Source organism: Homalodisca vitripennis, chromosome 3 (genome assembly GCF_021130785.1).
Source record: "Homalodisca vitripennis isolate AUS2020 chromosome 3, UT_GWSS_2.1, whole genome shotgun sequence".
NCBI classification, from domain to species: domain Eukaryota; kingdom Metazoa; phylum Arthropoda; class Insecta; order Hemiptera; family Cicadellidae; genus Homalodisca; species Homalodisca vitripennis.
This window is the reverse complement of record NC_060209.1, coordinates 132864752-132881359: the sequence shown is the minus strand read 5'-3', so window position 1 is coordinate 132881359 and position 16608 is coordinate 132864752. Positions and strand designations below refer to the sequence as shown.

The 16608-nt window shown below is 34.1% G+C and overlaps 1 protein-coding gene across 2 annotated transcripts in view; it reads left to right on the top strand.

Moving 5' to 3' along the window:
- Positions 1-1044: 1044 nt before the first annotated feature.
- Positions 1045-16608, top strand: part of LOC124357529 (proton channel OtopLc-like) — a 121387-nt gene continuing 105823 nt past the window's right edge. For both annotated transcript variants that reach the window (XM_046809412.1, XM_046809411.1), the window contains exon 1: positions 1045-1098. In XM_046809412.1, the coding sequence (XP_046665368.1) occupies positions 1086-1098 (13 nt within the window). In that variant the 5' untranslated portion in view covers positions 1045-1085. The remainder of the gene's footprint in view (positions 1099-16608) is intronic.

Below are 16608 nucleotides of genomic sequence, written 5' to 3'. Positions count from 1 at the left end.
ATTAATCGCCCGCCACGCCGAACGCAACTCCGTTTTAAGGCAATTCCTCATAAAGCCTCCTTTTTAGCTTACAACGGTTTCAAAGTTTTACTTTCTCTAATTTGCTTTCTTAATACTCTCAATTAAAAACACAGATACATTCTATAACACAAGAATACAAATACATTATAATAGTCGAGGAGCGGAGATTCAATTTGAATTTCACAAGCACGCAATCTGGTTTTTTACGGAAATAAAGGTAGATAAAAATGTATCCGGAAATAAAACAAAAATCAACCGTTAGCCTCAATATTTTTGGCGGGTATCGGATTAGGAGGGCATTGCAAGGGTTAGTTATTTTAAACAGTAATTTATTTTTAGATCATATTTTCTTAGCTTTACAAAGCTAAAAACCAACCGTCAGTCACGAAAGTTTAAATTAACCTTACCTGTTCATATTTGTGCATGATTGATATTTCGGCTGAAAGCGACGACTTCATGTCTCTTTACTTTGTTATCTGACGATATTACGACTATTGTTTCTGTGAAGGATAGTTTTTAGGCCTGTAAATTCAGGAAAATAATAAGGTGAGAAAAGTATTTCTTATTATTTTTAACGCTTTCGATACTTTCTCATTGGACTCCAAATACCAAAACGTATTGCGTCTGACGATTGACTCATTTCTAGCAGTAATTTCTCTATCGATTTCATGTAAACCGAGATTGTGCCTTCGTAAATGCAAATAAAACTGGCTCTTTGCTTCTAGACTAGTTAACCAATGTGTTTTTCAGTTTTTTGAGATTGAAGAACTCTTGTCCGCTGTTACTGTAACACAACCCACGGCACGCCGGAAGTACCGCCTATGCTGTACAATGTTCCGCTGACCAACGCCACTTTTCCTCTCAGACCGTGGCATTAACTCTTGTATCACACTTATCAGAGATCTTCACACTTTTGTTTTCAACAGTTGTGTGCGGGGTGGAGCGAGACCGCCCGGGATGTTTCCCCTCCCCCCTCACAAACTCGTGGGTTGCCCCCACCCCCCGCACCATCAGGCAGTGGCTCGCGCGTCTCCGTACTGTCCGGTCTCGTGGCTCTGGATATCATGTCTCAAGCTGGTAAGTTAATCTTACACATTCTGGAAACAATCAAGTATAAGTTGAAAAATTAATAGTTTTAGTTACACATTTTTACTTTTTGTTAGAAACAAACATTTTTTTTATTTACAAAAAAAATTAGTATGTAAATTAGCTACAAAATAATTAAATTCATATATTACACTTAATTCAATATCATAATAAACAATTTTGCGAAGAAATTAAATAAAAAGTATCTAAGTCTACTACAATTTATACATTAAAAATATAAAAACCTTTGAATGTGAATATGTTTTTGGAGTGCATGCGCGCAATACAATATCGTCTGGCAATCGAGATATTACATTTTTAAATCTAAAGTTTTAAATTATTGGGAAGTAACACTCATATGTAATTAATTACATACTTCATGTAATAATATGTAATAGTGTAATAGCATTATTATTATTGTGTAATGCACAAGTTTTAGATGTCCAAAACATTCATTATATAACAACATAACAAATGGAGATAAATATTTTTATAAAATTTTGATGTGTATATAAAATATAATAACAAATAAAAATAAATTTTATTAAATTAATGATCACCGCCCTTCAACCCACCACCATCAATATCAAAAAAGATGTATGGCATTGAATATGGTTAATTGAATACCTGCAATTTAGCTAAGGTATAAGCCACGAAAGTATTTAAGATTTATTGTTTAAATAATGTTGTGATTCATCACTTTCAACCCCACGTGACTTTCGCGGATTAGGATATTTATACTTGGTATAGAGTATCTTGCTATACACTGCTGTTATAGCAGTGTAGATTAATTATTCCACCTATTAGATTCTTTGTGTATTTAGCGTTATTCTATTTACTTCTCATCCACCTGACAGATAACCATAATGTCTCCTTTAACGGGAATATTATGATAAAATTGGATTAGTCAAAGATTTTTGCGATAATGAAGTCGCTATATAATTTTAGGACCCAGCAGACAGTATTTCGGGTTGGCATATTATTTAGATTGCTTATTCGGCAGAAGTGAAACCGCGCCCACCTAAATTATTTGCATGATATTACTGCGGTGAACCCACATTAATTATTCAGAAATTAAGGTAATTTACATCAAGGGACTGACAGCTCCATGAAATATGTGCAGTATCACGTTTCACAAAGTGAAGTTGCTCGAGATGTTATCTACCCGTACTTGTTTGGCTGTTTTGGTATTTTTGAAGTCAGAATTGTGAACTGCTTTTAATATCCTATAACTGGCTGAGTCGAAAACTTGTACCGCTGTTACCAGTGACCAGAAATCAACAAAGTCCTCGCGTCATTCATTTTGCAAAATATGCTCTTGTATTCTTTTAGCAAATTCTTTTTAATTTATTCAGTACAAAAGAAACCCCAGAAGAGTAAACGAGTTTTAGGTAAGAATAACTTTTTTAATTAAAGAAAGTTTTTACATCAGATCCGATTTCTGAAAATAGAGAAAACAATGATTTTTGTTTAATTATTCCTCTAGAATTTGTAACAATTCGAAACAAAATTTTGGGACATCTTATTGTAAGGCTGAATAAAATAGTAAAATCGGTTAAAAATAAAGATATGAACGTTTTATAGTACATACATGAAAGTTGCCTGGAGGGAGTAATATTTTTATTTATAAGAAAGTTTAATTTCCTTAAAAAAATATTATTTCCGATTTTCCTAGATTATATTTAATTAAAAAGTAGTTATAAATTAATAAAATAATGTCGATTCCTGAAAATTCTCATGTACATACTGCAAACCTTTTCCTTTTTTTATTTTCAGCCTTTTTGGGCCTGATTAAAAATTTGCTTAAATTTCCTACTTTGAATGATTGCTTATAACTCCTCGTGGAGTGATAAACCATGTTTTATGTTTTCTCTGCCTTCAGGGAAGTTATTTTAAATGACAAAGAATTTAAAACAAAAAATATTTTCCTCGAAAAAATCGATTGCACCAGTCGTGTTTTCGCCCTGCTGATGTATTTCATATGCGAGTACAACAGAAATATTAATACACAGAACATTCACAAGGAACATCACACGTGTTGTGGAAATTACGCGTTATTCTGCGTGTAAATGACTCATATTAAAAAAAGGAATATTTGCACATAAAGGAAATATGCTTTCGGTAAATTATGAAAAAAGGATATAATAGTCTGGGCAAGAAAATTATACCACATCGAGTGACTGACAGCGTTAGCGAAACCATTAGCTCACATTATGGTCGAAATAATGGGCCTGCGTGTTTAGCGATCGATCGGCACATCTGTAGAGCGCCTGGGCTAAATTATTCAATTTTAATATACGTGTATCATGCGTGTATACATGTTAAGACGGTGTGATAGAACCTGTCAGCGACTTGCAGACGATTCTAGCGTAGTTAATAAATCCTAAATATGCCAATTGCATACCAGTTTCAAGGCCTCGCTACGAGAAGCTTACTTAACATTTTTTTGCCGAACTCCTTGCAAACCATTCTCCAGTGAATCTGAAGAGTCACTAACTACCTTAAAACTATTTCTTAAGTACAGTATTCATTTAATAGGTTTAAATTTCACAACTTTAGCCAAGAAAAGAGTATTAAACTATCTAGAACAAGACCTACATTGTAAATGTTTCAAACTTTAAGCCAACGAAAGTTTTTAAAGAGTAAATCTTGTGAGCTCGGATTTGAGTCATTGTACTCTACTAATAAGACCTTTAATTTGATGTACTACTCGACCTATGATGTCATTTAAGATTTCTTTACTCCTTGCGGGCCATCCCTCTGACATGACAAAGAAATGGAAGTAACATCAAAAAGTAGATTTATAGGTACAGTAATGATATACCAAGTTTTACTGCTTTGCCTGTGATCGTTCGGGAATTATCAAGCCCGTGCGGGACCTTTTTCCACCCTGTATATTCATTGGTAATTGACAAGAATTTGCAACCGACGATCTAAAATAACAAAAGGTCACTTACTTGATCAAATAGTGAATAGTCTAAATACGAGGAAATAACAGAAACTTCAAAAATAAAAAATAAGGTTTTGGTTTAACGTGTTGATTATGGTTATAACCATAGGTCGATGCCACTATTTAATTGTATTTCTTGAAACATAAACAATGCATAACAATGAAGCATGGGTATTAAATAAAGTATGGAACAAACAAAATTGTTTAATCGCTATGCGTAATTTCATTAATAGCCCCTATGAAGCTTAAGATAAAGAAAGAAAAATCTTATCCTTTTACGCAAATTATGAATGTATTCTTATATTAATACCGCATTATTGAAATCACTATAAGTTAGTTTTTTTAACTTCTTTATACATAATTTGTCATTATTACAAACCTAACCGATATGAGCCAACATTAATTGGCATTAATGTTTTCTAGTTTATCGTTGCTAGGGAAAGCAATTTCCGAGTAATATATACAGTGTGTGTTGTAACTTAATTAGTTACAACACATTGCTAATTGCTAATTGCTGAAATGTTTCTTTTCAACAATTAAAATAGACTTGGAACTTCTAAAAATACTTAAATCTTTTAAAGCCACCAAAGAAGATGTAAATTCTCAGCGTTGCAGTATTTTGTGAAAGAAGAAACCTAAGCAAACCCGTGGTCCTGTCACGACCACATGACAGGGATGTATGCGTGCGCACCGGTGCAGCGGTTAGCCAGGAACTGTTTGCTCTGGTCGGTCGGAAGTACGCAGGCACGTACCTACATGGAGAACCGTTCTCTCATCCACTTGCCTACATAATGCGATAATCACGGTATTGTCTTCTTCATACAGTATCAACAACAGAGAGACGACAATGATGGTAGTATCCAGGTCACTCTACTGTTGCTCTTATCCTCGCCAGGATACTGTCAGTAGGCTTATCGCCACGCAGTCTCTACAAAACCCGACTCTGTTCAGCATCAACAACTCTTCTACATTTCTCAGGCACATCATTTTGTTCACTAATCGGCTTTTACCTCAATTTAAACAGGGTTTTATTTACAGCAGCAATATTCTAGTAACAGGTAAATGCCCTAATTTATTTCATATATTTGTACTTTTTCGATACGTTGCCAGACATTTTCTAATATGCAGTATTTTACATGACATGAAAGTAAACTATCTTCCGCCTAGTGCACGGGTATTATACGATTATTATACATAAAGGGATCAATTTCTTTATGCCGCATTGAGATAATAGTGTTTAAATTAGTGTTTTGATTGGTATTGTTAAATTTATACATTTTTAATAATTCCGTATACTAAAAAATGTTGAATCATCTAGTGAATCAACAAAATGTATCTCAGCGAAGCCTATTAAAGTGTGACGAACTCCTACTTGTAAAAATAGTTAAGTACAAAACTGTCAAAATGTTAACAAAAAAGAATAGATGAATCGAGTCAATAAACCAAGCAATAAATGAGTCGATGCGAATCAGTATTCGCATCGACTCATTTATTGCCGTCCTTCCCGTCATTTGTTAACATAAGTTAAACATATATAACTTTTGCGGTAGAAAAACAACACAACTTGTTCTATAATTTTAAATTTTATTCACAGTTTATGTTGTTTGTCTACCGCAATACTTTGACGAGCTTCTCCTTCAATGTCAGATTTAGCCTTGTTTTTGGCTGACTTATAGTTAGTAATCATTACTGTGGAACCAGTGTAATGTTGGCTGGCATTGGTTGGTTGACGGATATTCATCATATAATTTAGGTATTTATGATTATATACTACAAAACTTGATAACATAAGTAGAATTTACCTTGAAATCTCACTGAGCGAAATATAGAATCAACAATAGCGTAGTTCACGGCTTTGGTAGAAGAAATATCCAATATCCATTGATATACCTCACAGGTTATTCGTAAACAGTGTCTGACTGTCATCTTTCTTTACTACGTTTGTTTGTGAGGCATGATCAGAGAAACTTCTTAATCTTCAAGAGCAATCCTAGATAGAACATTTCAAAGGATCTTCTCTGTCGTCTTCAACCTGAGTTGGTGTGATAGATACTAAACTTTTCACTTACTAGGAAAACCACTCGACCAGTGGAGGTTAACGACCCGCTGCAGTAGAGTAGACAGGTACACCCTGTCTATCAGCAGGACCTTGGCAGGGAGGAGTAAGTGGACAAGTCACTGTTTATGACTGCCGCCACAACTTTCCCCGAGCTCCCCGGACTCCAGGTTTACGAGACGTCAGGTGCTGGTGTGAAAGTAGCGGAGCACTTGTCGGCAGCGGTGATTCGGTAAAACACCGGCTGTTAACCTAACCTAGAGTCACGACTGTGCACTCTACAGGACATTGTAGTGCGAGCACCAAGTACCATCAACTGTGCTGATGAGTGCTGACGGCCGGACCGCACCGTGCCAGCCTTCAAGTTTGAGGGTTCTTCAACCTTCCTAGTTCAAGATATTTAATGTGGCGCAATCGTTCTTCTATTGAGGGGTTTTTATTAAACCTTTAGTCACAGCTCTTAAAATACCTTCCCTTAAGGCAAGAAATTGAAATATTTCTGGTCTTCCCACAAGTCATTGTAGACGGTTAACGTCGCTTCCGGGAGTATCTTGTGAGGAGGTCTACTGATAAACGGCTATAGATAATGATATGGCATATTTACATTGTTAGCTGCTTCGACATTGTTTCGTCTCTTCAGACACACATAGAGAACAGACCAGTTGTCTCTGTGTCACAGCGGACTTAGATAAAGATTGAGGGCTTGCTCTCTCTCTCTTCGAGTACCATTTCAGCTAGTGTAGAAGACTAAAATCGACTACTAAAACTGTCGTGGCTAAGAAGATCTTAATAGCCTACAACATGTCTATCTCCTCACATTTTTACAATTCTTATATGAAAAGTGACATATTTACAAAATATACAATTTTCTATTGGTGGTGAAATTGATTTTAGGTTTGGAAAATATTTGTTTTATTTAAATGAAAGCCCTTTAATATAACTTCCCTAAATACAGAAAATATAAAAATAACAGCTGTCAAATTTGGAAATATTAACATGAGAGGACTATCATGTTGTTATTCATTTATAAAGTAAGGCATAATATTTTGTTGAAAAAGGTAATTTTCTAGATAAAAAAATGACTACCTTAATCTTTATAACTCTTATCTTATAACCTGATTTCAACGTCGTCAGTAGGGCATTTTACTACTTGAAATGCCTACAATTGGAGTAGAATGGTCAAAGAATTGTTGCTTCTTTTCCTGTATGTAAGGGAGTCCTATCTTAAAAGACTATAAAAATAATACAAAACATAATTTCCTCTATGGGCATGTAGTAATTCTATCTCAAAAAGTAATATAGGTGTCAGTTTAATTATTAATTATAATATTACCTAAAGACCGACTTTAATCTTCTTGTATTCAAATAAAACTTTGTAATAATATTTTGTTATGAATATTTTAATAAAAGAACTAAACATTTACTGCACTCCTTGAATCCCATGTAATGAAGTGCTACTCCCATGTAATGAATCCCATATAGTGTAAAGCGATCCTGCTGACACGAAATATTCCTTATTTTTAGAGTGAATATTTAGTATATTTCATGCCGGCATGAACTGTTGCTTTGCTACGATCCCGAGCCGTTGACCCCGGCTGGTGCTGAGTGACAGCCGACTAACGCGGGTCTCGGGTGTTCTATTCTCTGGAAATCACTAGGAAGAAACGCCATACAATGAATAATCCGTTTATTCACGCAACATCTTGTTACGATTGTGCTAACACCTCACATGCAGGAGGCGGGCAAGATTGCCATCTAGATGTTTAGTTGACATGTTACTGTGACGCAAGTGCTAATTGTGCGTCATTGTGTCTAGTTGTACCCGAACATCGTTGTGGTGTATCTAATCTGGACGAGTTTACGGACCTCACACGTTCAGATTTTGGCAAAAAACTTAATATGTTATTCTTAAAGTCGTAACATTTGTACAATGGAATTCTTCCTCCGTAATATTTCGTTACCTAAGTACGATAAATTCGATTGGCAACTACAAAACTTCGGAGTAAGCACAACCGAGAATTTCTTTAATATTCTCCTAATATACGTAAACTACCCTTTAAGAGTAAGTTATCAGCAAAAGTTCAATGCAGTTAGAAACAATGTGTTCAGAATTCTTAACTTTTCTTCAATGTGTTCTATGTTTCTTACTTTCTTCAGAATTCTAACAGATTAAGATACGTTTAAGTAATACCTAGTACTTTGTATAGTATTGCCATATTGTGTTATTATTTTGTAATAGTTAAAAATGTCAAAAATTTGCTTTTAACAAGTTATTATTAAATAGATGTTTCCTCATTTAATCCTGTGTGAAGATAATCACGTGACAGTTCTTACCGTCCACACTACATCGCCAATGGGTTTTTAAATACTAAATAATTGTAACCAATTAGTTTTATTAAAATATGTTAAAATAACAAACAACGGAGCAATGTTTGTTATAAATGCATAATTAGCCGTTACGTATATCAGTCTGTTACAAATCCAACTAATTAGCACCACTCATTAGTCGGTTTCTGGATGTTCCTCTCCTCAGTGAAGTAAGGAGGCCGATGCCCAGCGCCCTGCAGCGTAAACTCTCTCGGCATGGATCCTGTCGCTCATTAAGAAGTCCGTTCGACAATAATTTATTGACTTGATTTTGGTTCGGCCCTAAAAAAACTTTCTACAAACCAGATTTGTCGTTTTCATTCCATCCAGAGCGATTGGAAGTACGTTTTTCATCAAATAAAGTAATACAAGTAATTCATGAAGTTATTAAATACAATAATTTTGTCATCAGCTGTTAGTGTATAATGTTTTTAAGTCTCGAAAAAGAAATACAATTTATAAAGGAGGAATACAGGATCATCTTTTATTTAGACCGTGTGGTGCCTAGATTTTAGAATTGGCTGATGTAATATTTCAACATTACTTAAATTTATTACATTTAAATTAGGTTATAAATTTAAAAAATCCTTTTAGGTTGATGCAATATGGAAATGATTTTGGTTATGTTGACTTTTATGTTCAGAGAATGATCTCTTAGACATTTGGCGAACAGTATCAAAACAAATGATTAGTTATTCTTACTCTTAAGAGTTATTGTTTTACAATCCAATATTTAGGCCAAATTTACTGGTTTATATACATAGTAAATACTTTGGACTGAGAAGTCCAATCCAGTTAAAAAGTGTTTAATTCTATCCCTTTACTCCCACATCTAGGCTATAAGAAGAGTGTAGAAACTAAACTTCCAACTGTACTTTACTCTTTAAAAGACATATTTGTACCTTGGTGCTAAATCTCATTAGAGTACTTCAAACAACTTCCAAGATAATGTGTGGACGAACCTACGTGAATATTCACAGAGATACATAAAGTATTCAACTGTAAAGTTTCCCAATTTACTAATAATATTTACGATTAGTTTAATTTTAATAAAAGGAAATTTATGCCTACTTAGCTGGTCATTCGAATCGCTGCCTTTGCTTGAACCTGTGTATTCGTTTTTCTAAAGAAGGAATATATGTAAACCTGATACAGTAAAGTATATATTCTTGCTTCCAGATCCATGTTCACCATATCATTCTATTCTTGGTCAATTCCAGGAATGATATAAATATTGATATACTCGTATATATATATATATATATATATATATATATATATATATATATATATATATATATATATATATATATAAGTATTTATATATCTAATCAGAGTCGTATCCATCATCAGTAAGAAATGGAAACGATGTCTCATCAATGATTTTATGTAATAAAAATGCATTTGCGTCTTGTGTATTGCTTTATGAATCCACTTCACGAACTCATTGCGGACGCTTATTTCCCCAAAAAAGTAGTCACGTAGCGAATGGTTTCTTGAATCATGTTCATACCCAGTCCCTCCGTTTTTGTTCCTTCAACTGCTGTAAATATACCGTCCCACAATGTCTAAGGAAACCAAATTCAAGTACCGTACATGTACACATTTACAATTTTGTACATTATTGAATCAAGATTAAACTAACTGGTTTGAAATGGTCACTGCTGGAGTTTGTAATAATAGTTAGATAATACTATTTGTAATTACTATAATATGCGTCCCATAACGACAGCTGATATTTCATACAACTAGGAAGTAATGTGACATTGCGTGTTTGTGACTCAAGCAACTGTCAAACATATTGCCTATCTGTGTAGTATATAAATTTTCTATAAATTATTTTTTAAAGTAATTGTATGTGATATTTTGGAATAAACATATGCCTATGTTTGATTCTAATATCTAAGTAATGTACTTGCCAAATTTTAACCAAATGGTATTACTGGGGTTTGTGTGATTTAGTATCAAACATCCAAACATTTAGACATCTAGACATCCAAACTTATATATATATATATATATATATATATATATATATATATAATCTTTTAAATTTATAATATATCTAAAATTTACTTTTGAAATTTATTTCCAGATAAACTGCATGTTTATTACCCAATTTGCTAAGATTTAAAAGTTTAGCCATTCAATGGTCACTAATATTTAGATTTATCTGAATTTTAATTTTTTATAGTACTTAGTGTATACTTGTCCCACGTAGCTATTTATGCCTTATGTTGATCTTAAGGTTTTTTGCCATTTTTACTTCACTTTTTTTAAGTTAACCCGTGCAAACAATATGAGCCGTCCTGGAATTGTTTCGTGTATAGTTTTCACTGATTGCAATTATTATTCACTGGAAGTAAAATATCCAATTGACATTTCTTTTGTCAAATAATATTTTGCCAACAAAGCATTCATCCTTATTCATACAATATATTTAGTAAGTATAAACATATAATGGTTATGCGAATTTGATCACATTTTTAAATCATGTAGGAGCGCTAATAATTTGTATATCTAAATAATAATGTGTATTTTGGTTAGTATTTAACATTCTAGCACTTAACACTGTGCTCAACACATATTACGTTGTTACGTAAATTCAGTTATATGATTGGAAATGTAGTTTCACGCATAAGATTACAAAACTTCATTTAAAAATCTAATTATTAACACCTTTGGCCACTTATCAAGATTGTCTGATAAAGTAAACTTTCCATTCTTGACATATCTTGTCTTATTTATCATTATTATGGCAGACCGGTTAAGCTTAATTAATGGAAGACTGGAATCTTCTGCGTGATTACAAATACCGCGTCAAAGCAGCGTATAATGAACGAGGCCATTATGAATTTAATGGACTATATAAAGTAGTATTAAACAGGTAATAAAAGGAGACAAACGGGACTGCTTATCCGCCGAATCCCGTGAGCGACTCGCGCAACTGTGTGGCCAAGTCCTGGGACTTTCAGTTTGATTGAGGGGGGGGGGACAGAGATGATTGAACCGACCATCAAGAGTTGTAAGTTGAGAGCTCCGATGGCCGAGTGGTTAAAGACGTCGGATCTGTATTGGAAATAGCGCAGGTTAAAAACCCTGTCTGTAGCACTTTTTATCAGTGCCATCGACCTTGTGTACTGTGTTAACTCTCCCCTTATTCTGTTTGATAAGGTCCTTACACAGCCCAGTGGTCCATGAGGACGGACAATGTAAGGCTAAAAAGGAGATCGTCTTCTTCTTAAAAAAGAGTATTATATTAATTATGAAGCTTAAATGGATCCTGGACTACCTAAAGCTGAGAGCCCCTTTGCACTAAGTACGAAGACAAACTGGTTTTTCTTGAAATAAAATGAACAATTTCTCCAAAGAAATGATTAGCCAATCGAATGTGTCGAAATGGGAGGGTATCGAATTGTTAAGAATACTAATTGATAATTCTTCTCAGATGATATAATATTTAGTTTGACACACTTAATAATAAGTCGTCATACACATAAGTAATACATAGATCAGAGAACCAGATAGGCTAAAATCACTACTCTCGCCAAATAGTCGTTAAGTATATACTGGTTGTTAATATATGCTGATTTAACATTTAACATTAATGTGTCTGACGTTGTAAGCTGGTCAAGCTAAAAAATATATGATGACAAACATTACAATTTTCACCTTTTTAACCCTTTTGGTAACACTTCCCATTTTAACGTCCACCAAAACTAGCGATGCCGAAAATTTCTTTTTCATGGAAAATGTCTCTATTAATTTCAAGAGAAGCTAGGTTGTTTGTTTATAAATTGGCTTTGGGCCTTGTATTGTAATAATATTTGAATAATCTAAAACTTACATTGTTCAAAATTAACAATCAGAAATTTGTATTGTATGTCTAAAACTCTAATGCCGATATTGTTTACAATGGGGTTTGACATAGTAGTTGACAGTCGGACAGTACTACTGCCTGTGAGAAAGGTCAGCAGTCCACGAGAGTGAAGGTCCGAGTGCTCCCACGACCCCGGTCTAGTATACGTTACTTACCGGTCACGTATGTTACGCTTGCAACATCGATTCCACCGTGCTGTAACACAATTTGTGCATGGTTATTATAAAATAGAAGGAACTACTGTTTCTTGTCGGCACCACGTTCTTGCTAACGTACTTTCCTAATCTAGACGCCCTCGATCTAGGGTCTAAACCTCTAGCTTTCCTGACTGGGAGAGTCGAAGATTGGATTGGAATCGTGGAAGGTGCGCGATAAGATGATTGCTGTGGGAAATTAGCTTCCAGTGACCGTTTCACCCAGCCACAAAAACGTTCTTTTATAGGTCTTCCAAAAATAGTCATCTAATTTCAATGATTACATATATCAATCGTCGATATTAATATTCCTTTTCAAAGCCTTAAAATTTACAAAATATTATTTCTTTTAGTCTAAAATACATGTAACACAATACTGACTATTTTTAATATTTCAGGATTCAAAATGACAAATATTTATCTATTATATTTTATTCCAAATAAGAAACGTTCACTTTTAAATATACTTTTATAATTTTAGGATAGTAATAATTATACTACGTCATATAGTGGTGTCTTTAATCAATTTACATTACTACTAGTGTATACAATAGTAATAACATCTCTTTATATAAGTATTGCTGGGTTCTAGATGCATGGGCTTTCATAATCCCATAAAAAGGCATAGGCATGAGGTTTACAGAGCTTGGAAAGTTCTAGTGGTCAAAGATTCCAGAGAGGCCCCCACAGATCTAATGGGCAGTGGCTGAAGGCCATATTGTCTCAGAGGAAGGAATCTTACACAGATCGGAAAAAATAGAAAAGGAAGCTCCTATAAGCCAGATAGGCTCAGAGGCTGTTATAACAGTTGTCCTCTCAGATTGGTTATAGAGGCTGGATATTTTTAGAGCAAAGTTTTGGTTTTTGTACAAGCAATTTCAAACGTACATAAATAATTAAAATACCTTATTTTGAATATATTATATTATAAATAATTCATTATGAAAACTTTCACCATATTATAAAAGTAAAACCGGCTGATAAGTTCAATATTCTCCAACTTGATATAATCTTGAAGGTTATAATATTATATAAATAGTATTTTTCAATATCAAAAATATGCAAATCTATAAGATATATACTCTTATTAGACTAAAACGTAATAAAATTGGAATTTTTATATCACAAAGTATCAATATTATCAGACAATCACTGAACATTCCAATTCAAGTTAACACTTCACTTTCGGGGGATTAAAAATATCCCTAAAATATGAATGTAAAATTGTTCAAGTAGAATCTTCTATGAATTTAAAAGGGGAAATGTCTGTTTTTCCACATGGCTTTGCATTAAATGTATACTTTACTTATTAAGCTTATTTTTTGTTTGAAACTATTTGTACATTCTGAAACCTTTGAAACACTTGTGGAAGATTGAAACTTGAAGTAATTGAAAAAAGTTGCTTATTAAATATTATAATAATTTAACATCCTAACTTAAAGTATAATAAAAATAATTAAAAATCCAAATTAAACATTTCTAATAATATGTTATCTGAGGAAATTTTTTACTGAGAAAAAAAAACCATGCAATAAAACTTAAAATAATAAGATAATAATAAAATGTGTATACTGGAGCTATAAATATTTAGAACTGTTACTCTTTTTTTATACTGAAATTAGTTTTTTATCACCTTATCATAATCGGTTTAGGTGCACTTTCTTATACTTATCGCGGAGGACAAGGAAATGGCGAGTACGAATACGCGCAGTTAGAGCAAGTGAAACAAACAATTAATTAAACCCGACGATGGGACGTGCAATTGTCTGTAAATTACAGTAACTACCTGAAACCAATTAAAAGGCACAAGTCTAAATGAAGTGACCGCAGAGAAGTGCTCAGTGCTCAGAGCTCACCACGGCCTAGCCTATCTCCCACAACCAGTTCCAGTTCCGTTTAATTTATAGCTTTATAACCCTGCGGGACTTTATATAGCACCTCCACTCTCTACCGGTTCTACATTTATTTTTTTCTTGGCTTCGTATGGTTGAAGAAATAAATTTTAAGGAGAATCCCAAGCCAAGCAACATGTGAGTTACGATGCTAAGCCTTTAAAATCCACGATGTCAGTTTGGGTTAATGCTTTAAGATACATCAAGATATATTGTAAACATTAAACCATACACTTCATAAAGAAATATTTTTGTTACCATTCTTTTACCCATTTCTGATGTCGTAAAGAATACTCCAAAATGTAATTGATTAATAGTAAATATGACCATAATAACAATTTTGGTAATTGTAATAAGCAAGTTGAAAGTTTTGAAAAAATGAGATAGTTACAAAACAAACTTGAATATTATTTACGTGACCTACATTTTATTTACACAACTAAATTGTACTTTAAGTACAAATTATGAATGTTCACTAAGGATTTCTAAAGTGTCTGTTATAGTTCGTGTGCCTCTGGAATTGATCATTTTCTCCGCATTTTTGTATAATGTGTGGCTGGTATAGTCACTTTCCTTTCCTTAGATTGGATTTGATTTGCTCTTTGAGTTGGAATGGAAAAAAAGATGGCTAAAACAGATTAACTCTGCCTGAAAAATAAAGACATGTTTTATGTTATTGAGGGTATGGTGTGCTTTTCATCAGGCATCTAACACATTCCAACAAAACAATCTCTAACCTCTTTCTATTTTTTGACTAATTTATGATGCTGGGAATCATAAAAGTGCTAATCAAGAAAGTCCAGGAAAGTTTTTTGAAAGATTCTGCTATATATCCTTCCGCAACATTGCTTCATGGAAGATAATTTGACTATGAAAGCTTTTTGTTTTTTTGTCTTCCAGATGGTTGATTAGCTTGATCCTGTCTATATATTGACTACCAAAAGACGTTACCAAAAAATCAGTTATTAAACATTTCTGAGTGCGATGGGCTGATACCAATCACTTGTTCCTGATCCTGACTTAGCAATTCGGTGATAGTTTGTTTTTCGTTTATTTTTTGTCATTGCCGGCTATATAAATTTCAAAAACAGTTCTCCATACCTCCCTACGTCATAAAGTCTCTATTGTGAGCTAAGAGTATTAGCTATCCTGCAAGCCATTGGAGTTATTTCCCAGAAACAGTCCCAAAAGGAGAATACTACCCTGGTCGTCTTCTTGAAGTGTGGTCAGGAAAAGGAATAATGATGGAAGTGAAGAAGAAAAATAGGAAAGCGCTGATATACAAAATAGTGAACCGTAACATACCCAACCCACCCCGCAAGGGTGCACATAGTACCTAACCTGTTCTGGGGGTCATATTGTTAAAGTTAAAAACATAAAATCACTGGGGGTGTAGAAATATTATGGGGGTGGTTATTTCCATAAAACTTCATAATTGGGACCCAAACCTACTTCTAGTGGCTAAACCTATTATGAACTTTGTGTTCTGAGACGATCAAGTTCTACTTTTAAGATAAACCCCGCCACATTGGCCGATTGTCTACTCATTCCAGGAACACCGCCTAAGTGTAAATACGACACAAGCTGTCACTTCTTCCACGTATCTGGTTCACGCGATCCTCATTAGTGACGAAGAACAACTTTTGTACCGAGTGTCCATCCAGTCACCGAGCCGCATACAGAAGCACGCCGTCTGATGTGATCATGACAAGTTCGGTACGATCTGTCACATAGTTAACGGCTCGGCACTAACCATCCAATTATCTCCTTCCTCATGTCTTAAGTAGATTCCATGGAGTACAGATCGAACCATTCAGCACGGTCTGCCTCCACCCGCCAATAGCTACCCCTTTCATGGCTCAACGTAATACAGGCCACTCCAAAATTCACGCACCACTGCAATACTACTCGTTCCAGGCCCTGACAACTCTACTTTTGGTTTCGTCTGTATCACGTGCTTTCGTGTAGATTGGAGAGCGATTGATGTTTCGAGCAGATGTGCTAGCCACACTTTAAGGTACATGGTTAGGCATTTAGTTGTTTGGGACATAAACTCATAAAACATCACCCGGATCCGGGTTTGTATGGGGAGCAGAGCCCACAGGACAGAAATTAAAATTAATCCACAAATCTACAAGGTTAACCTACTAATAACCTCACTA